Genomic DNA, 22,578 nt, shown 5'->3' with positions numbered 1-22,578 from the left:
TGCCTGCTTGGATTTTGTCACTCGGGCTTCGGAGAGGAAACAACCAACAACCCCGGCCCTCCGCTCCTCCAGGGGTTTGAGATGAGTCATGGTCCTGTGTCAGGGAGGTGTTTGCTTCGAAAAGCATGCCTGGGGCACACTGGAGAGGCTCTGAGATAGAAGGACACCAGATCAAGGCCACCCTCAACTACATGGTGAGACCTGGTCCCACAGAACCAGTAGGAATGAAAAAAATGAAGGGACAAGTACAGAGTGGACAAAAATCCTGCTCCTGTTAAGTTCTCATGTACGGAGATGTCAACGTTTGCTATCGCTTGGTGTGTGTGTGTGTGTGTGTGTGTGTGTGTGTGTGTGTGTGTAGAGAGAGAGAGAGAGAGAGAGAGAGATCTCTTGAAGTCAAAGAATAGGACACGTGACATAAAACGTGGTTTTCAAACTCACTGATTTCTAAGGCGGTATTTAGATATTGGGAAATTATTTTCTTTTTCCTTCTTAAAGATCTGTCGTGTATACAGTGTTCTGCCTGCATGTATCCCTGAAGGCCAGAAGAGGGCACCAAACCACGTGGTTGCTGGGAATTGAACTCAGGACCTTTCCAAGACCAGGCAGTGTTCTTAACCACTGAGCCATCTCTCCAGCCTGGGAAATTATTTTCATCGGTTGTTTAACGTCATGTTCATTGAGCATGTGCAGAGCAAAACCTGCTTGAAGTCCTGGCTGGTGTAGAGTGTGCGCCTTGCACTTTCAGCCCAGGCTCTCCTTGCTGAGCTGCAGATATGGTAAATGGCACATACTCCTCAGTCTCTCTGTCTCTCCATTGTTACTGGTGAGCACATGTTACATCGTGCATTAAGCCAGAGGACAACTAGGGAGAGCCTAGCATGCAGGTCCCAGAAGTCAGACTCCCGTCTTCAGACTTGATGGCAGGCACCTTCGCCTGCTGAGCCAGCTCGACAGCCCCTAAATTGTATTTTTTAAGTTAATCCTAAACAATTCTCCAAAAGTGCATATGATCTAATTTGTTACAACTGCACTTAGTGAAGACTGCTTAATGAATGTTGTTATGGGAGTCTAGTTGTTCAGTCCCGTTCTCATCAACTTTTCTTCCAAAAGTTCTTATTCCTGGCTCCTTAGCAGAGTAGGCTAACATGGACTTATCTTGTTCAGATAATTACAATCCCCAACTTTTTTTTTTTTTGAGACAGGGTTTCTCTGAAGCTTTGGAGACTGCCCTGAACTCACTCTGTAGACGAGGCTGGCCTTGAATTCAGAGATCCACCTGTCTCTGCCTCCCAAGTGCTGGGATTAAAGGCGTGAGCCACCACCAGCAGGCTTATTCCCAACCTTTTAACCTAGGCAAATCTCTACTCTAGGTTTATGACTAATGTTGACCCACAGGAGAACTGCATTTACCTAGTAGGAAAATTAAACAAAATGTGGAAGAATGGGGAATGATTAGGAGTAATTATTTAAGGAAGAATTAAACAAGACCTGTGAAACCCATCTGCTTCTTTTCAGTATTAGAACAACCGTGAACAGTCTTCAGTTGATGCCAATGATAAGCAGCCATTTTCAGAACTGATAAAAGGACTTTAGCCAAGCAAGTGAATCGAAGGAAAACCACTGGTTTGGTTGTCAGGTATGCTTTTAATTATACTGTGCAAGTTACAACGAAGAAAGAATTTAGATTTCAAATGGGAAAAGGGAGCTGGAAATAGCTCAGTCAGTAAAGTACTTGCCATGTAAACAGAGGCCCAAGGGTGACACCCAGCACCCACAGGGTGGGGGGAGGAAAAACGGGCAGGTGGCCCTGAGGTTCACCAGACAGCCTGCCTGACCTGATCCCTGAGGAATGACACCTGCCGTCGTTCTTCACCATTTGAAAAGAAGAAAAAGAAAATGAAAGAGAGGAGAAGGAAGGAATTTAAGTCTTACCTTAAAGATAGGGAAGTGGGAGACTGGGGACCGGGGGATGCCACTCAACTGTAGAGTGCTAAGTATGAGCAAGGCCGTGGTCAAACCCCAGGATCACAGAGGTGGTGGCACATCCTTTTAATCCCAGCTGTTGGGAGGGGGATCTCTATGAGTCAAAGCCAGCCTAGTCTATATTGAGTTCCAGGCCAGCCAGTCTCAAAGAGAAACAACAACAAAATGAAACAAACAAAAGCCAATGCTATAAATAGGTAACAAGTAGGACAAGCTACCAGTTCACTGGCATGAAGTAGCAGTAACTTCTTGTTTTCAAGATACACTGACAGAGCAGATCTGTTGACCCTGAAGCTGCTCATCACCACAGCCACCGACCGCTGTCATGGCTGACAGGACACCACAGGCATTCTGGACATCCTGGCAGGTAAGTAACCCAGTGACTCCCTTCCTTATTCAAGCACGTCATAATGCAATAAAGTGGGCGAAACATAAACCTCAGTCTCACCTAACCCTACAGAATGAGTGTGACCTACACAGACATAAGCACCATTGCAAAGTATCTGTAAAGGCCCTCAGACATGACACATCAGTTAGAGCCCAGAGTGGTGCTATAGCAACCCACCCCACACATACACATGCACGCGCACACACACACACACACACACACACACACACACACGCACGCACGCACGCACACGCACACACACACCACTGCTGTTCTCACTGCTAAGAACTGATGGAACCTGTTGCTGCTTTCAGGGGCAGGGGCATAGATGGTCAGGAAAGAATGAAGGGCACCCATGGGTCAGAAGGGGAGGCTGCAGCAGCAAGGACGCTAAGCAGCCGGTCAAGTTCGCAGCCCTGGAGACTCAGCTGTGCCACACAAGGGCGGCATCTCTTCCCCATGCAAAAGCAACCCTGGAAAGTGTTCATTCATTCCTTGGGCCACACAGATAGCCACTTTTAAAGTATTTATTTATTTACCTTCTAGCTTCAGCTAATCCAATCTGAAGCTAGTGAGACAGGAGAGGAGAGCAGAGAGAGTTTTCCTTGTTCTCGGTGAACCTTATTCTGATCCAGGGGCTTCAGAGAAGCTTCTAGTCTGTTACCTGACCTCAGCATAGGCCAGGAGATGGTTTATGTCAATGAAGTACTCTACCCACAAACACCTAGTGTGCCAGTACTTATTTCGGTTACTCCCATCTGAAAGTCCTTATTTTTCCAGAACAGCAATGCATTTTATTATCCATTCTCTCCAATCCTTAAAAGCTTCCACAGGTTTCTTCAAATTCACCTGGTCAGAACTATTTTTGGGAGCTGCTCCTGATGTGTCGTTAGATTCATCATCGATCCACCTCAACAGTGCCTTGAAAAAGCACAAACACTGCATTTTAACAAATAACATAACAGCAAAACCGTCTCCTCAGGCACAATCACTGGCATTAGAGCCAGGCTTTCCAAATCCTGGTTTGTGCCCCCCACCCATGAACAGTCTGCATCTGATGGAGCGGGCAGGCTATGAGTACAAGACATGAGTGACACCGAGAGAAACAGCATAGACCAAAAATATAGAGAACATAACCTAAAACTACGGTCAAAGGTACACAGGAGCTGGGTCTGGTTACTCCTGTCTTAATCTCAACACTCACAAAGGCCTCAGTTGGCCTGGAGAGACGGCTCAGCTGTTAAAGGCTAGGCTCACAACCAAAAATGTAAGAAAGGCCTAAGTCAGGAGGACCGCTGTAAGTTTACAGCCACCTTGGGTTACCCAGTGAATTCCAGACCAACCTGGGCTACATTATCAACACCACTCCACCTCAAAAAACAAACAAGCGAACAAAACCCAACAACAACAAAAAATATGCAGAGGAAAAAACTATACGAATTCTACACTATTTTAGAATAACAAGATATTTCTTTTCTCAATTAGCTTATTCTCTAAGGCACTGTGCCGTGCTTTTAGCTTAATGCACATGTACATATCAACATAACTATACCCAAGGCAAGGGCAGGCATGTGTGCGTGGAGACATGGATGGATGGAGATACTCAAGTGCTGTCCCTGCATGAGCAGGCAGACCACAAGTAGGACACAGAAGTAGCCGCCAGGATGTGTCCTGATGCGTGCACACAGCCGGGAGTTGTCTCTCTTCCTTCTTAAAGACATCCATTCTTTTCTAACAGACCCTGTGCCTGTCACATATTTGGAAAATCACAGTCACACAGTTACATGCTTATAAAGGTGAACTCTACCACACAAATCAGTATGCATTTCTACTGTAGAGTCACTCCTTCGTCTAACTGGACTTGAAACAGATAAATTCCTTTGACCATTTCTCAGTGAATGGTAAGGATAAAACAGTCACTATCAGGGATGGAAAGATGGCTCGGTAGTTGATGATGTACCGCTCTTTCAGTGGACCTGAGTTTGGATCCCAGCACCCACATCAGGTGGTTCACAAATGCCTGTCCCTCCAAGGAATCAGACAAGCCCCTCTGGCCTAGAGGGCACACACACACATATATAAGTCAATCTAAAAAAAAAAAGACAGTCATTGTCAAATTAAAGTTTATCTTTATGAGTGTTTTGTCTACATATATGTATGTGTACCACCTGTATGCCTGGTGCCCTCCGAGGATGTTGGGGATCTCTTGGGACTGGAGTTTTATGTGATTGTAAGCCACTGTATGGATGTTGGAAACCAAACTCAGGTCCTCTGCAAGAATGGTGGGTACTCTTACTGGGTGAACCACTGTTTCAGTCATAAACTGAAGTTTCTTTTTGTTCCTTTTTAGACTGGATCTCAATCAACAGCCCAGGCTGGCTTTGAAATAAGAGCAACCCTTCTGCCTCGGTTTCTTGCGTGTTGGGATTACAGGTGTGAGTCACCATAAGGAAACATTTATACTGTTGAGAGGCAGGGATGACATGAGTGTAGAGGCCAGAGGACAATTTTTGCACTGGGATTATAGGTGGGCACTTATGTGGGTCCTAGGGACCCAGACTCTGGTCCTCACGCTCTCATGGCAAGGCAGCAAAGGATCTAACCCCTGAGCCATCTTGCCTGCCCTCTTTACATTTTTTTAAGACCACAGTTTCCTGCTTGTCTTTACCTAATTTCCTCCGATAAATCATGGCTCTCAAAGACCTAATAGAAAACGCTGTTTGCCGCTTAGCTCACCACTTTCCTTCCCTTCGCTGCCCTCCCCACTCACCTTGTATCTCTCCACAATACTGAAGCCGATAGCGCACTGCAGCTTGCGTAAGCAGATAGGGCAAAGGTGTAGAGGACGCCGGTCAGACTCTTCCAAGTGATTGGAGCCTTGCATTAAGCACGCAAGCCACTGGCAGTGCCGCAGTCCGAATATGTGTCCGATCTCATGGGTTAAAGTCTGCAAGACATTTATGTCACTGCATTATGGTACCACCATTAGCAATTACACAACGCTTTTTCCTCACAAACAGATTTAAAGGAATCAACGCCATTGCCATTATCTTATTTAGGGTTTCTATGGCTGTGACAAAATTCCATGACCAAAAAGTAAGTTGGGGAGGAGAGGGTTGGTTTATTTGGCTTATACTTCAGTATTGTTGTTCATTACTGAAGGAAGTCAGGACAGGAACTCAAACAGGGCAGGAACCTGAAGACAGAGCTAATGCAGAGACCATGGAGGGGAGCTGCTTACTGGCTTGCTCCCAATGGCATGCTCAGCCTGCTTCCTTACAGAACCCAGGACCAGCAGCCTAAGGATGGCACCATCCACCACAGGCTGGGCCCTCCCGCATTGATCACTAATTGAGAAAAAGCCTTATAGCTGGATCTCATGGAGGCACTTCCTCAGCTGAGGCTCCTTTCTCTGATGACCCCAGCTTGTGTCAAGTTGACACACAAACCCAGCCAGTACAGCCATCAACAGCCAAAATTTCATTCTGCCCAGCTCTTCTACACTTAGTAATGGTCATTTCATTACATTCCCAGACCAGGGTTTCAGCTTGGGGCAGCTAATATGTTGGCTGGCTGATTCCATGTGTGGGACCCCTCACCAGTGAGTTCTACCCACTGGGTGATGGTACAATGAGTTTGTACTTGCGACTATCAAAATCGGGAGTGCATGCTTGTCATCCCTGTACATGAAATGCTGAGGCAGGAGGATAGTAAGTCTGCTTTAGGCCATAGGCTCCTAGCAGTTCAGACTCTGGGCTCCTTCATTCCAGATGTGGGTTCAGTAGATCTTTCGTACTATTGAGCACACCAAGCGATTCTGATGAGCATAGGGGTTGATGGGGCCCTTCAAACATACTGGAACATATATTTCTAAGAGGAAAAACCTACAAATAATCCTGGGAAAAGTAAAATTTCTATCTTAAAAAAATTTTTTTTCAAAGCAACTTACCTTACAGGATCGCCTCAGCAAAATACTAGTGACTTCAGGATTGTAATAGTTATCAAATATGGAATAGTCACTGGAAGATGTTCGTTGGGCCTTCTTCACTTTGCCTTCATACCGTGAGCTGTAGAAATCCTTGCCGTACCTGGCAAAGCTGAATATCCCCACGCCTACAAAAAGAAGACAAGCTATCTTTTTCACCAGGTTAAGATACAGAAAGCAAAGCCCAAGGATGGCTGTTTACACATCTGGTCAGTCAGTGCATATCAGGACTGACACCACACCACTGGAAATACTTAAGAGATTTGCCAACACAAACAACTTTTGTCTTAGACTTCCCTATTGAGATCTTTACCTGCCAACCAACTGCCCCAGAAATTCAATGCAGGGAAAAGGATGGGCCAGGTCCAGGACCCTCACTGAGGACCTGCTGGAGGAGGGAAGTGACATTTTCTTCACCCGGGTAGTCATAGCTAAAGTGTCTGTGCTCCTTTAGTGAGCCCTCTTATGTGCTCCTATAGGTAGCCATATTAAATTCACTGATTCACTGGGGAGGGGGGACTATTTGAGAAGGACTATCAACAAAAGTGGGAGGAACAGGGGATGGGAAGGTGAATTTGATTTAAGTATATCATACACATGTGTGAAAAGTCATGAATCCCACTATTACATATAATTAAGATATGCTAATAAAAGCATATATAAGAAATCTAGAAGCATCAAACAATGGTTAAATTCTAGAGAAAGTGGAAGTTTCTGTCTTTACTCAGGGATAGTTCAAGTCAAGTATTCCAGAAGAGCCGTGGTAAACAATGGCATAACAAGCAGTCACTATTTTGGGATCAGGAGCACAAGGGCAGACTTCTGCCTCACACACCAGTGAAGTTTCTGGCTTTCCCTATGGTAGCACCCACTGTCCCTCCTGTCTGGAGACAGAGTCTTCAGAGAGAAGAGCCTCTTCCCTCCCCCTACTTCCTTTTTAAAGCACAGCAGGACTCTATCAAGAGGCTGGTGACAGGTGACCAGAATATACAGCCTTGTGACTGACTTCCTGTGTGTGACAGCAGAGGCATATACACCATCTCTGTGAGAGTGGAGAGTTGTCTGATACCTAATTCACAGTCAGCAACTGTTCCACAACTCTGCTCACCAACAAGGAGCTTTTAATTCTATCTTTTAAAATTGTTACTATTAATTAATTTGTATGTGTTACTAGGGTTCAGAACCAGAAACTCAAGCACGTGAAGCAGTGCTCCCCCTGTATGGCTGTTTGTTTGTTTGCTTTGTTCTGTTTTGCTGGGAAGCAAGTTAAGGCCCTAGCCACACCATAAACTCCTCTAACACCGAGCTCAGGAGCTCTTTATTTATAAGTAAGTAAACTCATAGTAATCTGGTCTAATTCAACCTGATTCAAAAGAGTGTTCCTCACCTCACCCTCAGCAACTGCAGACTGATACTTGAAAATTAGAGAAAGAGTATTCTAAAAGGAAAAGCAAATCTAATCACTTATCACAAGTGGCATGCTTTGATTGAACAAGTGTGAACCTATTTCATGTGATCCCTTCAGCCATAATATTTTAAATGTTCCTCTGTTTAAAAATAAGTCTTTAATCATAAAGACAACCAGGTCACTTGTGGTGAAATACACTCATTTCACATCAGATCAACTGCTATCCTGACATGCCTCGTTTTATGTCAAGTAATATTTTTAAAACTTAACCTCCCCCCACCACAATAATTCAAATAGAAACAGTTTGGATAATGTTTCTTGACCCACTCTCCTCAAATGCATATAATAATTTACTAATGGTGTCTAGGTCAACGAATACTTGTTTTGCATATTTATTTTCAATGTTTTCATTTCAGTCATGTTAATAAAAGGAGACATCAGGATTAAAAACACATAGCAGGACGTAACTCAAGACCTCAACAGGGCATGCTGGGAGGATCCAGGGGTGTGATCAAGAACCTGGGGAGATGGAGCACTGAGGATGAGGTAATGAGAGAAGCTTTAGCCTAGCCCCACATCTGACACAGACATCTGACAGGGTAAGCCCCAGCCTTGTGTAATCCAGACAGACCACCAGCCCTCTTCTCTCAAGCCCTTGGTTCTCACTGCCCCCTCCTAGGGCACTAATACCCCATTCCCCTTAGTTTACTGGCCTTTCCCCTCCCAACCTGCCTTAAATCCTAGGGTGTGTGTGTGTGTGTGTGCACACGCGTGTGTGTGAGCGTGCATGTGTGTGAAGTTAGACAGAGAATAGCAAAAATTAGGGGGAAAGAATAAATTACAGAAATGAGGGAAGAAAGAAAGACACTGACTCACTTTCAGGTCCCTCCTAATATTGCCAGGAGGTTCTAATGAGTTAAAGTTTATATGTCCCAAGTCCAGGTTGGTTTTCTTCTCCGTTGTCATCTTTTTTTTTTTTTCCTGATGGAATACTGACTGCTGTACAGTTCAGACTGGCCTTAAACTTATGGTCTGCCTGCGTCTGCCTCCCCAGTGATGAAATCACAGACATGAGCCCCAATGCCCAGCAAGAACTTCGGTTTCTTGTTGCTGTGTGTGCTTGGTCAGGGTATCTGTAGTCCAGGCAGGCTCTAAACTCACTAGGTAGCTGAGGCCACCCTTGAACACCTGGTTCTCTTTCTTGCCTCCACCTCTGAAGTGCTCCATTTGAGGGCTATGCTACCACATGTGGCCCAAAGTTGGTTTTCTAGGCAAGCACTCTACCACTGAGCTACGCCCACAAACCTTAAGGAAAAATAAAACCAATGTAAGTTGAAAAAGAAAATATGTACTTACATATTTATTTATGGCTATTCTATCTGTGCTTGATCAAAAGTGCAAAATCAGCTAGCAAGGACTAGGGATATGTGGTAGTTTGAACGCAATTGGTCCCCACAAGCTTCATAGGAAGTGGCACTATTAGGAGGTGTGGCTTTGTTGGAGGAAGTGTCACTGTGAGGGTGGGCTTTGAAGTCTCATATTCATTCATTCACTCTCTCTCTCTCTCTCTCTCTCTCACATACACACACACAGGAAAAGAATTAGCAAGAGTTTACATATGTTAATGACAGCTCAAATCTCCTTAAGTTGTTTGTCTTGCTGGTCCCCAGATGCTGAGCTGAAACGTCTGGGTATGTACAGGCGTCTCAAGCACTACGGGTAGGAACTGTTACACAAATGACCTCCAAATGACTCTGTGAGAAAAGCATCATCACTTCAAGGTCAGGTAGGGAGATGTGGCCTCCTGAAGAGGATCCCATATCATCAGTCTTTCAAAACACACTTCCCACTATAGCACACACGGAATGTCACGGGACATACAGTTCTAAATATTTGAAAACACTACTGGATGGAATTCTTTTTCCAACTCTCTGCATATCTTCAAACACCCTCACACTGAACAATATCAAAATAGTATCAAAAAAGACTACCATCTGTCAAAGAGGCCTGCCCAAAGACAAAATTCCAGGAGTCCCGTGGGTAAAGATCAATCATTGTTATCCCCACAATGCAGAAGGCATCTTTGGGTTTCTTCTTTTTCAAGAATGCCAGGATATGCCCTATTTGAAAAGAAATGCAGGAATAATATTTATGACATATATGCATACATCCTTTCTGCTACATTCCAACTGCTAAGGCTCATTTACCTGCATGGATTTGTAGGTTTTGTGTGTGCTCATTCACTCTGAAAGAACACTTCGTGGCAGAGACTGAAACTGGTTCTAAGAATTTTACGGTCAAACCATAGAAAAATGCTTCACAGTAGCCCTTGAGCCATTTAATATACTCTTCACTGATAACTCTGGTGTTGCCTAGAGAACCTACGGGATGGGGGAAGGGCAGGAAGTTAAGACAAACTTTAAAATGATGGAAAGTCTTCACCTTATTCTATAAACTGTCTGGAATCGAAAACAGAATCCACTCTGAAACCTCAATACTTCTTAACCAGTCATTGATGACAACATGAAGTCAAGAGGAAAGAATTTCGCTGTTGAGCCAGTCTGGCTACAACACTCCTACCGCTGGAAGGAGCGTCAATAGCAATCATACACAGGGCCAGTAAGACGGCCGGGAGGGAAAGGTGCTTGCTGCACACTTGACATGCGCACTGGAAACCGAGAATGAACTCTACAAAAGCTGTCCTGCAGCACGTGGCCCCTCCCACACCACGCACACAAATTATCACATATGATAAATGCCTAGCACACATAGAGCCCTGAGTTCAATTCCCAGCACTAAAAAAGAAAAAAAAATCAGAAGCCATAAAAAATTGCTCACTTGAAGCCAGGTATGGTGGTGAACACCCAGGACTCAGGGAGGCAGAAGCTGGAGGACCTCTTTGAGTTCAAGGCCAACCTGGTCTACAAAATGAGTGCCACAGCCAGGGCTATTACACAGAGAAACCCTGCCTTGAAAAACAATAAGCAAAAACAAACACAAAACCAACCAAACCAAAAAAAAAAATTAAATAAAAATTGGTCACTTGAATTTGGTCAACAGCACCACAGCAAAGCCAAACCCCAACCACCGCATTCCCAGGACGCACCAATGGACTGCATATAGATAATGTGTTTCTCTGGACAGGGTGCTTTTCTGTTGTGATCGGTGAAAAACTGCTCAAAATCTTGGGGGTCTTCAGGGTGGGAGGTAATCCAATCAGACTTGGAATGCACAGTAATAGGTTCAAAGAGATCACTGGATGGCTGGAAGGCTTCATTCATTAAACGGCGCTCCCCAGCATCTAACTTCTCATACTGCGACATAAGCACTGGGTTCTTAGAGATGAGAGCTTTTTTTAGTGTGTGTTCAGAATGCTGGAGTACCTGCATCTGCCAAAAGAGAGAGAGAGACAGAGAATCAAAACACAGAGGTGGTGGCGCACACCTTTAATCCCAGAACGGGGAAAGCGAAGGCAGGTGGGAGTTCCAGGCCAGCCTCGGTCTACAAAGTGAGTTCCAGGACTGTTACACACAGAAACACTATCTTCAAAAACAAAAACAAAACAAAACAAAATTTTTAAAAACTAAGAAGACATATAAAATTCATTCATTCATAAGGACTGTCCTTCAGTTACACCTCTAGTTTCCAGAATAAGTAACCTATTGCCAATGTCTCCAAATGTCACACTGGAGTAGTTTCCCCACATCCAATCAGTATCTAAGGAATTTAAAACATTCAATCCATCCTCCATCACTTACAGAACCCGCCGCTCCCACTCCAAGAACTATTATATTGATAAGTTGGGCACGGTGGGGACACCTGCAAATCCAACATTCAGGAGACAGAAGCAGGAGGCTGCAAGTTGAAAAACCACCTGTCTCAAAAACAGTAATTAACAACCACAACGAAAACTAGAGGTAACCCGGAGAGTCCAGTGTCCTCTGTCATTTAACAATAATCACAGTGTTCTGAGTTGACTCCATTTGGGACACATGAACGACCTATCCCTTCGGATGTTATTCAAGGATATTCTGTAACAGGAGAAGTAATGTCAGTGCCCAGCTCTGTAATTTAACTGCAGGTTGGCAAGATACATCTCAGCCCCTTAAGCTTTTCATGTCAGTTATGAAACACCGGGGAAGACCTAAGATGACTAAGAGACTCACGTTGGCGGACCTTTTCCATTCATATCGAGTCCCTATGTGGCGCGCTCATCCTTCCGCTGAACTGGTCAAACAGATGTTCCACCACGAGGCTTTTCGAGTTAGAACAGAAAAGAAGAGATGAGGATTTCTGTCCAGTCTGTGTCTTCTAATTACCTAAGGGTTTTTTCGTTTACAGACAAATGACTCTGAAGTGTAAGCTAACACCCGTGCTCACTTCTGAATCCTCGGGCACAAGAGGGTGGCGCAGTCTCTAGACTGAAAAGGCCTGCACAGGCTAAGTTGTTAATGCGGTACACATTTTGGGATGAAATTTTAGTTTCACAGGATGAAATACAAAAACAAACGTGGCCCTCTGTAGTCTACCTACCTTTATAAAGGAGACGTCTCCAGGTGCTTTTCCCACTTAGGGTTTTCTAAGGACACACATGTCTGGCAAAGGGGTGTGGCAGGCGCCCTCGCCCTAATAAAAAGGGCACAGTGGAAGGTCGGAAGGCCCCCACATCCTAGGCCAATGTGGGCGGTGACGCTGAGCAAGTGTGCAGGGAGGAATTTTAGAGTCAGGCAGTGGGCTGGGGGCCTAGGATCCCCCCCCACACACATCCTGTGCAAACCGGGTCTCATCAGACATGCTAGTTGTTAACAGACACAACCCAGTCTCCGCCTGGGTGAGTTGTGGGGACCTCCCCGGAACTCAGGGTTCGCCACTTCTCCCCGGGGAGCAACCGGAAAAGCCGGCGTCGTTCCTAGGGGACATCCCGCCCCCAGGTCCCCTCTGCTTCCGCTGCAACCATCCCTCCCACATCCGCCCCTCCCCAGAGATCAAGACCTTCCCCCTCCTTCTCTGCCCAGCCCTGCCGATTCCATCATACCACCCTCAACCGGACAGGCCCTTAGGCCGCCCTCTCGCTCCCACGGCGGTTCTTGTGCGCATGCGTCTCGCACCGGCGCACCACGCCCAATCACGGATGCCCCTCCGGCACCACCCACGGGCCATGCTCCTTCCCGCCCCTCGGCCATCGCCCCGCCCCCTAACCGTACTCTTCCCTCCTAAGGCCCCGCCCCAAACACTGGCCCCGCCCCGTTTTCCAGGAGGCCCCGCCCCATTTCTCAGCGCTCGCCCTGTGTCGCGGCGCCAGCTGCTTGCTCTCGGTGTGAACTGAAGCTAGAGGGCGACAATCCCCAGCCGTCGCCGTTCCTCCGCCTGCCCTCGCGGGGGCGCCGCGGCCCGCTCCTCGCGGGCGGTGCAGGGTTACGGGGGCCACCACCTGTCGGGGTTCAGTGACCCGTGGGCTGAGCCTGCGTAATTCAACCACCGAATCCAAGTAAGTCAGCCGTGTCCGCGGCTTGACACATCACCCGCTGGACTTTCCCTTCTTGGTTGGCTGGCGCGACTGTCGTGTGGCCTTACCGGCTGTCAGGAAGCAGGGTTGAGCCCCAGGGCGTGAGGCCTAGGGTAGCCTTTCAAAACCGGGGAACTAAGAGCTTCGAGCTCGGACCCCAGGAGCCTTCCTGGGGAAGCCCCTGAAGCGCTCAGGGTCTCCTGCTTCCGGCCCCCTTCATGTCTGAGCGCTTCAGGCACCGCGCACAGTCAGACCAGGAAATGTCACTACCTTGTCAACATCCTATATCATCCTTGGGAGTTAAGGACCTCACACCCCACTTCTCTGTACCCTTCCTCCTACCCACCCACCCCCAAACTCTGCTCGAATTATCCTTGTGGCAGCTATTATAACAAGGTTCATTCGTGTTGTACTTAACCAAACTGCCTTTACCAAGTTGACAAAGCGGTTTATTTTGAAAGGGTGTCATGTTAGCCAGGCGGGCCTTGAACTCATTATGTAGCAAAAGATGACCATGGGCTCGTGTCTCCCTTTTCCGAGCACTGGAGTTACAGTTATGAACCATCAGGCCAACCCAAACTTTGTTTTTAAATAATTAAAGTTCGGGTACACACCTGCTAATCCTTGTTGGCAAAGACAGGAGCATCTTTAAATTGGAGGTCAGTCTGGTGTATATAGCAAATACCAGGCCAGCCTGGACTACATAGGCCTTGTTTTTTGTTTTTTCTTTTTGTTTTTTTGTTTTGTTTTGTTTTTGGTTATTTTTTCAAGGCAGGTTTTCTCTATATTTTTTTGGAGGTTGTCCTGGAACTCGCTCTGTAGACTAGGCTGGCCTCGAACTCACAGAGATTCGCCTGCCTCTGCCTCCTGAGACTAAAGGCATGTGCCACCAACGCCCGGCTTAAGGCCTTGTTTTAAAAATGAAAATTTAGCTTCCCAGAAGACTAGCAAAAATAGCAACTTTAAAACATCTTCATATACTCTTACCCTCCGGAGTCCCCGATTGTGAACGTCTTCATTGCATCTCTCTTTAACTCCTCTTGACATTAAAAAAAATCTATTCTTTCCAAATTTCATACTTACATAATGTTCTTTGGTCCTATTTCCCCGTGAGCCTCTCTGAGCCTCTCCCGTTCCCGCCAGATCTCTCCCCAATGACCGCATTTTCCCCCTTCCTGAGCCATTTTCAAATCAGCTGTAGACATGATGCTCCTTTACTTCCAAGTACTCCGGTGTGTATTTCTAAATGAACAAACTTAGTCACAGGAGGACACCTTCACTGGGAATTCCCACCAATCTCTCCGAAGACTCAGTGTTCCTGCTGGCTTCCATGTTTCCCATATGTACTACCCCCTCCCTGGTAATGAAAAGTCGGCCTTCATTATTCATAATTTGCTTCTGCATTTAACTACTCTGTGGTACAATGCGCACTGAGAGTCATTTCAGAATAACTAATCCATATCATTGCAGACACATAGTCCTGCCAATGAGCGTTCAGAAATTATTCACGATCCCTTATAGCCAGAGGGTACATAGTATACTATGTGGTTGACATCACGTGAGTGAATTCTTCCCTACCCAGACTAGCGCCACATCTGGCCTGGGACTTACTGTGTACCCTAGACTGGCCCCAGACTCACAACGATCCCCCTGCCTCAACCTCTTGGATGATAAGATCACATGTATGTGTCATCATGCCTCTCTTCAAATTTGCTACTATTTTTTTAATTGCATGACATGTTGTTGTGGCTATTAAAAAACTGCATTGGGGCGGGTGTTAGTGGCACACACCTTTAGTCCCAGCACTCAGGAGGCAGAGGCAAGTGGATCTCTATGAGTTCGAGGCCAGCCTGGGCTACAGAGGGAGTTCCAGGATAGCCTCCAAAATAATACAGAGAACCCCTGTCTTGAAAAACCAAAAAAAAAAAAAAAATGCATTGAACACTTTTAAACCCAGCACTCCAGGAGGCAGAGCCAGGTAGAGTTCTGCCAAGTTGGTAGTTGATCTTGATTGTTAATTTGATAGACTTTAGAAACACCTTTGAAACAGACCTTCATGAGGGGGTTTCTTGACTAGGCTAGGTGAGGCAGAAAAAACCCTGACTGAACTGTGAGTGGCACCATGACATGATCAGGGATCCTGGACTGGATAAAGTCAAGCCAAACACCAGCATTCATAGCTCTCTGCTTCCCGACTGGACACAATGTGACCGGTGGCCTCCGGCTTAAACTGCCATGCCCCACCCCCCAAATAATACGCATGGTGCCCCATGAAACTATTAGCCAAAATGCATTGTTCCTTAGGTTTCCAGTAGCCAGGCAGGCATTTGGTCACGGCAGTGAGAGGCACGGCTGGTACAGGAGGGGACTAGATGATGGCAGTGGAGCCCTCTGGAATTGGGTTTGTGACCCTGTTAGAGACTCCAGACAGCTGCACATTGCCCATGAACCAGGAAGTGGAGACAACAGCCAACACGTACCCGCAGGTTGATCTTGAGTCCCCCAACTCCCAGAACTCCGAGGAGCATCCAACCCATGGTATTTTGTTACAGTGTCTCGAACATACCAACACCACCTTGTCTCGTTTTCACAGACTAAGTGTCTTACCTCTCTTGAATATGAACCGCGATGCCTTTCAAATTTTGTTCTGCCGTGTCATATTTGCTGTCCATTTCTTTTCTGTCATAACTTCTCATTGTCGTGTGAAGAGGCTTGTCTACCCAAGGTATCATTTGGAGGTAGAAAAGGCTGGCGCCGGATTCCATGGGCGGGGCTACAGACGATGCCCTGGGTCTCAGAGGCAGCTGGCAGAGGGCGGCCTCATCCCCTGAGAGGAGGCCCCAGAGTGGGAATGTCTTGCCTGTGGCCATCCTGGGTTCTCCAGGAAAGGGTAATTTCCTGACTGTCAGTGTTGTAAAAACACAGCACGCAGTTAACTGCCTGAGAGTTCCACAAACGTGGACGAAGTCTGAATTTTTTTTTGAATTTTAAAAATGTGTGTGTGTGTGTGTGTGTGTGTGTGTGTGTACGTGTACTACAACATACAGACAAACTTCAGGGAGTCAGTGCTCCCCTTCCCTCATGGGCTCTGGGACCACACTCAGGCGCTCAGGCCCTCAGCTTTGGTATCGAGTGTCCTTACCCACTGAGCTGTTGTCATTGATCTGGTCTCGTTTCATAGCTCAGGCTGGCCTGGAACTCACTATGTTGCTCAGGTTGGCCTCAAACTGATGGCGATCTTCTTGCATCTGCCTCCCCAGTGGTGGAATTTAAGGTGTGAGTGTCCCCATCTGAATCTTTTTAAAAATTCATTTATCATTTTTTTCATTAATTTTACATATTAACCATAGTTTCCTCCCTTCCTCCCATCCCCTCCCCCTACCTCCCATCTAGCCACTCCTCCTCCATCTCTGTTCGGAAAAAGGACAGGCCTCCCATGAGAGTCAACAAAGCATGGGACACCAAGTTGAGGTAGCACCAAGTCTCATCAAGGCTGGATGAGGCTAACCCAGCATAGAAAATGGGTTCCCAAAGGCCAGCTCAAGTGCTAGGGACAGGTCCTGATCCTACTGCCAGGAACCCCACAAACAAGCCAAGCTGCATAACTGTCATGCCTACATCGGTCCCATGTGCCAGTATGCATGCCTGTTTGACAAAAGATAGCACCAGATCCCATTATGGATGGTTGTGAGCCCCCATATGGTTGCTGGAAATTGAACTCAGGACCTCTGGAAGAACAACCAGTACCCTTAACTTCTGAGACATCTTTCCAGCCCTTCATGTGAATCTTTTTTAAACACTTCAAATAAAGGCAAGGTGGTAGTGGTGCATGCCTTCAATCCCAGCACTTGGGAGGCAGAGGCAGGTAGATCTCTTGAGTTCGAAGCCAGCTTGGCCTACAGAGTGAGTTCCAGGACAGCCAGGGCTGTTACACAGAGAAACCCTGTCTTGAAAAAAATTTGTTTAAAAAGTATTATTGCTGTCCGTGGGTGGTGCTCATGCAGCGGCACATGTATGGTGGTCAAAACAAGTGATTCTCTCTCGCTCCATGGTGGGTTCCCTTCCAGGGTGGGCCCCAGGAATCAAGCTCAGGTCTTCAGGCATGCCCAGTAAGCACCTTTGCTCACTGAGCCGCCTCACTGGCCCAAAAGTCTGAGCCTGCAATCCCTAGTTTGTGTGTATGTGTGTGTCTGTGGGCAGATATGTGCACGTGTGTGCAGGTGCCTGTGGAGGACAGAAGAGGGCGACCAATCCCGTAGAGTTGGAGTTAAAGGTGGTTGTGAACCGGTTGATGTAGGTGCTGGGAACCAAACCTAGGCCCTTTGTGAGAACGGAGCATGCTCTGAACAGCCGATCCATCTCTCCAGCCCCTCCTCCACCTCGTACTTTTCATCCCCATTCTGCTGCACAGCTTTCAAGTCTCACAACCTACATATTTTATAGGTTTTGTTTGTTTGTTTATTTATTTATTTATTTATTTATTTATTTATTGTTCTTTGAGTCAGGCTCTTATTCGGAAGCTCAGACTGACCTGGAACTTACTGGAAAGCCCAGGTGGGTCTGGAACTCACGGCAGTTCTCTTGCCTATGCCTCCCTTGTACTGGAGTTAAAGGCATGAACCACCACACCCAGCTACATAACCTATTTAATCATGAGACTACACTCTGACGGTTAAAGGTTCTCAACCATTCGCTCCCTAGTATAAATTCATGCCTGCTGCGTCTTTCTTTTTCTCAGGACAGTAGCTGACGTCCTCTGCCCTGAGGAAATGAAAGTTTGCTTGGTCAGGAAGCAGGAACAGGTGGGTAATTTAGGGTTACAGACTACCTAAGCAGGGCAACAGCCTAGAGGTGGATACAGCAGATAAGGGGAGGGTGTTGTAATACAGGAAACAGGACCCTACTGGGGGGCAAGAAGATAGAAAATAATTATTTGATAAAAATTGATCTTAACTTGTGTTTCTGTAATGCTCTAAGTGAAGGCTGTGTATAAAGGAACAGGAGTTGACCTGTCTTCTCCCTCCAATGCAGAGAATCTGCCCTCTGAAGCCTCAAACTCAGAGCCCACAGGGACCACACAGCATCAACACAGCACAACACAGTTTTTGTCCCAAACAGCTTGCTCGCAGCTAATGTCTAGGACCGTGCCCTGCTTGCAAACCGAGGCCAGATTCTTCCATAATGGGCCAGCTCTGGGAGCGCCCAGGGAGAAGGGCCATTAGCAAAAATGAAAAGCAAGATATCTTTCAGTCCATTAAGTTAAAAGAGGATTTTTCTCTCCTTTATTATTTATGACTTGTGACTACAGTTACTGTTTCCCAGAACAAGTGTTATGGTTCTACTTCAGCTTCTGTTTACTGGAGCAAAAGAGATGCTTATCAGCGGGCAAGCTCAGATTGCTGAGCAACCGGGGAGCCCTTTGGTGCTGTGGCCTCCTGACTACATCCTTTGATGCCCTGCGAGGCATGTTATTCTCTGTGCCTCTGACAGTTTCTAGAACCTGCCACAACCTGATGCATGTGTGTAGATGCACGCATATGCACATACGTGTCTGTACTCAACATCTAAGTTTGGAAACATGTACATATACACAGAAACCCAAATCTGGTGAGGGCAGCCTTTAGTTTTTACTTTAAGAATGTCACTTCGAGACGTGAGCTATTACACCTAATTCAAGGCCAGCTTAGGCCGTGTATAACAAGAACCTGTCCCAGGAAACAAAACAAACAGAAGGAGAGAAAAGGTGAGTGGTTTGGTGTGTGGATGGGTGGGTGTACAAGCTTCAGGGCAGTGGTCCTTGTGACCACTGGAGGATGCCCACGATTCCCCCAGTGACCCGCCCAGCTGTGGCTCAGAGTGGCAGCACAGTGTTCCCTGCTATGCAGCTCCCTCTGAGGGTTCGGTTTTTTGTTTGCGTTCCCCTTTTTTCTGTTTCTAAGGTGTGGTGGGAAGGTGTTGGCCTGAACGAGGCCCATCAGATGAAAGAGGAAGTGTCTTAGCACTCAGCAAGCGCAAAGTAGCCACCCACTCTCTCCGTGACCTCTATGGAAACACTGCACACCAGGTCCTCCGTCCTCCGTGTCCTTTTGGACTTCCTGGGGGTGGGGGAAGCCTGCTGGCCAGGTTAGTGTAAAGCCAATCCAGACAGTAGCACCCGCCTGGAAGCAGTAGGCAGGGTTTTTCCTATTCCTAGCCCTGGGCACACTTCAAAACTTCTCCTGCACAAGCTGAAAACCACCTAGCTCCAGGGATGTGGTAGCAGGACTGCCTCGCACGCAGGCTGTATGGTTTGAGGAGGCTGCCTTATGCCAGGAGCCATGACACCCTGCCTCAGACTCACTCTCTGGGCAGTCTTCAATGCCCCCATCAAATGCCTGCCTGAGTGCGTGCGTGTGGTGGTGGTGGTGGTGGTGGTGGGGTGTCTCTCTTTTTTGCTACATCAGACACTGGCTGCAGGTTCTGAGCACCCTGGGTCAGGGAATGGAAACAAATGTGATAAAGAGGAAACCAGAAGGTGTGTCATCAGATGTGACATTAGCTCAATTCAAAAGCATATTTCTTGTGCAAAATAGAAAATTCTTCTTTAACCAACAACGTGAGGGAAGACAGTAAGGCATGCTAGAAAAGGACAAAGCAAGCTGAAGAACAAAGTCCCTCCTGGTACTTGTGCCCAGAAAAAACATTTTTTTCAGCAAAATTGGGACAGTATGGGCCTTTGCCATCACACATTCTGTTTTTTCAGTTCACTTCTTTCTCCAGAGAGAACAATGCTCTTGAGTTTAAGGGTGCTCCCTGCAGCCCTGTTTCTAATTCTGAGGACTAGACAATGACCACACAGTAAACAAAGTCAATCAAGTCAATGTCACAAAAGGTTCTGTAGCCATTAGAAAGACTGAACTTTGTGCTGCAGTAACAGAAAACTGTCCCCAAGGTCTCCAGTTTTTGTTTAGTTCTGGTTTGGCTTTTTGAGACACATCTTGCCGTATAGCCTGGCTGGCATAAGTTTAGGACCCTCTGGCTACAGCCTTCCTGTATGAGGGGATTACAGGTATGTGCCACCATGTCTGGCTTGAAAAGAATTTTTTTTTAATTTCAGAACAATATATAACTTTGATACTAGTTATATAAAAACATGGATATGTGCATAATGTTTGCTAAAAGCATCTAAAAGATGGACTTTCTGTGCTATTTATATTTTATTTTTTATATTTCTTCTGCAGTTAGCATTCATTAGTTTCATATTTTAAAAAAAACCTACTCACTTAAAAAATTATATAGTTGGGCAGTGGTAGCACAGTCCTGTAATTCCAGCACTAGGGCAGCAGAGGCAGGTAGATCTCTGTGAGTTTGAAGCCAGCCTGGTCCACAGAGTGAGTTCCAGGATAGCCAAAACTGTTTCACAGAGAAACCCTGTCTCATATATAAACCTCTTCTTATTCATATGAAGTAGAACCATTATAGGGAGTGTAAATGAGGGCTACATAATACATATGTGTTCTGACACCATTTTCCTATTTTATGTTTTCTATATAAATATACATATTTTGGGTCAGAGAATGTAGCTTATTGTAGAGGGGTTGTTTGACAAGGGTTGCTATTTGGTCTCTGATCAGTTTCCACTTTCTGGTTCATAGGTAATACCTAGCTGTCTGAAGTCTTTTATTTATTTAAGTTAAAAGTGGTAAGATCTCTACTTTTAACTATGTATATGGGGGGTTATGTGTATGCCCATGGAAGCATTTAGAGGTGTCGTGGCCCCTAGAGCTAGAGTCACAGGTAATTATAAGCCACCTTACATGGGTGCCTGGGAACCGAACTTGGGTCTTCTGTATCACTTGTTTTTAACCTCCAAGCATCTCTCCAGACCCTCTGGGGTCCATGAGGGGTCCCACTGCCATGATCCAGTTATATCCTTGCTGGGTTTGCTCTTCAGCACTGAACAAATAAAAAGGAAGGTACACCATGCAATTGTGGCACACACATTTAAGCCTAACACTCTGGAGGCAGAGGTAGGCAGATCACTGAATTTGAGGCTAGCCTGGTCTACAGAGTGAGTTCCAGGATAGCCAGGGCTACATGTAGAAACCTTGACTTGAAAAACAAACAAACAAAAAATTACATAATTTGATTAAAATTTATAAATAAAAGCACTAATTGTCAACATTAATTTATGTATGTATATACATAACCCTGATTATTTCTTGTATTCTAAGCAGTAGTGACATTTCCGTGTTGGTGATAAAAGAGTAATGTCTGGGGCTGAGCTGTGGAAGAGCACAGATTGGCCCAGGGCAGCAGCAAGTGAGGGAGCAGCGGGCGCCCAGCACATGAAGTCACGACACAGCTTGGACCCTTAGCTGGCACATTTGCTCTGCCATCTGACACTACGCCTTTGGATTCTCTGGGTCACTGTTGTCCCCAGCCAGCCGGGTACCTGCAGGGGCCCTGAGGGAGTAGGGTGCAGGTTCCCTGTGGTTTTGTTGGGTGGGGGCGCTGTGAGGAGTAAGCCCCCCTATTTCCCCATGTTCCTGAGCTCAGACCTCAGCCTCCTGTGGAGAGAACACTGAACCTGTGAGAGGGGGCTTGGGCTCAAGCTGAGACCCTTCCAGGTCCTTGGTGGCTCATCTCAAGCTATTTCCCTCCAGGCCACCTGGGGTCCTTGTTCCCAAATGAAGACAATAAGAAGCTCTGAAGAACAAGGGGATGGAGAGGGCAGTAAGCCCTGCTGTTACAGCTGTGGATTAGCAGGTGGTCCATCTACGACGATAACACGGCAGACACTCGATGCCTTGTCAGTCAGCATTGCCTCTTTTAGCTGAGAAGCTAGCAGTAGCCAGAAAGCCTCATGACATAGCCTCGTGGCTGGACACATTGGTCACAAAGTCTAATTACAGAAGTCCTCTTTGATAGAATGGCCTGTTGATGTGAGTCACTGGGGTGGTTAGCGCTCTGGGCCTGGTGTGTTCCCTAGCAGGAGCTAAGATATTCACGTTTGAACGAGACAAACGCGCCCGGGGAGTTTTCAGTTGCAGTCCCTAAAGGCCTGCTGCTCTAACAGCAGGTGGCAGAATCACTTCCTGCCCCCTTCCCCACAGCTCCTTCTTCATTCGCTCCGGTTAGACCTCATTTCACACTCACGCGCCTCTGATGAGTCCACGGTCTGGCCTGTAGCCTGGGGAAAATATGTTAAATGGTAATTCAGATAACTACCAAAAAACGCAAAGGCCAGAATGTTCTGTTTTACTGTTTTACGTGGGCAGCCATGGCTGTAACATGGCTTTTGGCCTGGATTAAGTTTCTCTACA

At 46.5% G+C, this 22,578-nt stretch overlaps 1 protein-coding gene and 2 long non-coding RNA genes across 11 annotated transcripts; 2 read left to right on the top strand and 1 right to left on the bottom strand.

The window, feature by feature from the left end:
- Window positions 1-56: 56 nt before the first annotated feature.
- LOC106021129 lies at window positions 57-5,104 on the top strand. Of its 2 annotated transcripts, XR_001196475.3 has the most exons (4): window positions 57-194; window positions 1,519-1,639; window positions 2,247-2,353; window positions 4,725-5,104. It is a non-coding gene; the product is annotated as an uncharacterized LOC106021129 (long non-coding RNA). The 2 variants fall into 2 exon arrangements; XR_005878479.1 differs by lacking the exon at window positions 4,725-5,104 and having other exon boundaries at window positions 2,247-2,422.
- On the bottom strand, window positions 1,628-12,934 carry Amz2 (archaelysin family metallopeptidase 2). 8 transcript variants are annotated; one of them, XR_005878478.1, is made up of 11 exons: window positions 12,803-12,934; window positions 12,301-12,459; window positions 11,934-12,022; window positions 10,874-11,156; window positions 9,975-10,148; window positions 9,759-9,887; window positions 6,324-6,487; window positions 5,145-5,321; window positions 2,914-3,295; window positions 1,985-2,062; window positions 1,628-1,870 (listed from the first exon to the last, which is right to left on the bottom strand). XR_005878478.1 is itself a non-coding variant. In XM_005069978.4 (9 exons), the coding sequence occupies exons 4-9, from the start codon at window positions 11,154-11,156 to the stop codon at window positions 3,143-3,145; spliced, it is 1,080 nt and encodes a 359-aa protein (XP_005070035.1). In that variant the 5' UTR covers window positions 11,934-12,022; window positions 12,301-12,459; window positions 12,803-12,934; the 3' UTR covers window positions 2,888-3,142. The 8 variants fall into 8 exon arrangements, 5 of the variants coding, with proteins under 5 accessions (XP_005070035.1, XP_021082782.1, XP_021082784.1 ...); XR_001196469.3 differs by having other exon boundaries at window positions 1,628-2,062; XR_005878477.1 differs by lacking the exon at window positions 1,985-2,062.
- On the top strand, window positions 12,933-22,185 carry LOC121141543. The gene is made up of 4 exons (XR_005878480.1): window positions 12,933-13,255; window positions 18,012-18,075; window positions 21,490-21,703; window positions 21,919-22,185. It is a non-coding gene; the product is annotated as an uncharacterized LOC121141543 (long non-coding RNA).
- The last annotated feature ends 393 nt before the right edge of the window (window positions 22,186-22,578 follow it).

Source organism: Mesocricetus auratus, unplaced genomic scaffold (genome assembly GCF_017639785.1).
Source record: "Mesocricetus auratus isolate SY011 unplaced genomic scaffold, BCM_Maur_2.0 Super-Scaffold_100007, whole genome shotgun sequence".
NCBI lineage: Eukaryota > Metazoa > Chordata > Mammalia > Rodentia > Cricetidae > Mesocricetus > Mesocricetus auratus.
Note: the sequence above shows the minus strand (reverse complement) of the source record. Positions and strands in the feature narration are given on the sequence as shown.

What these genes read in the sequence shown, in the direction of transcription:
- Amz2 (XM_005069978.4), bottom strand. Translation starts at nt 11,156, where the DNA reads ATGCAGGTACTCCAGCATTCTGAACACACACTAAAAAAAGCTCTCATC. An exon ending in GCAGGCCTCTTTGACAGATG is followed by an intron (nt 6,488 to 9,758) that starts GTAGTCTTTTTT and finishes TTCTTTTTGTAG; the next exon opens with GCGTGGGGATATTCAGCTTT. An exon ending in TGCTGAGGCGATCCTGTAAG is followed by an intron (nt 5,322 to 6,323) that starts GTAAGTTGCTTT and finishes AATGTCTTGCAG; the next exon opens with ACTTTAACCCATGAGATCGG.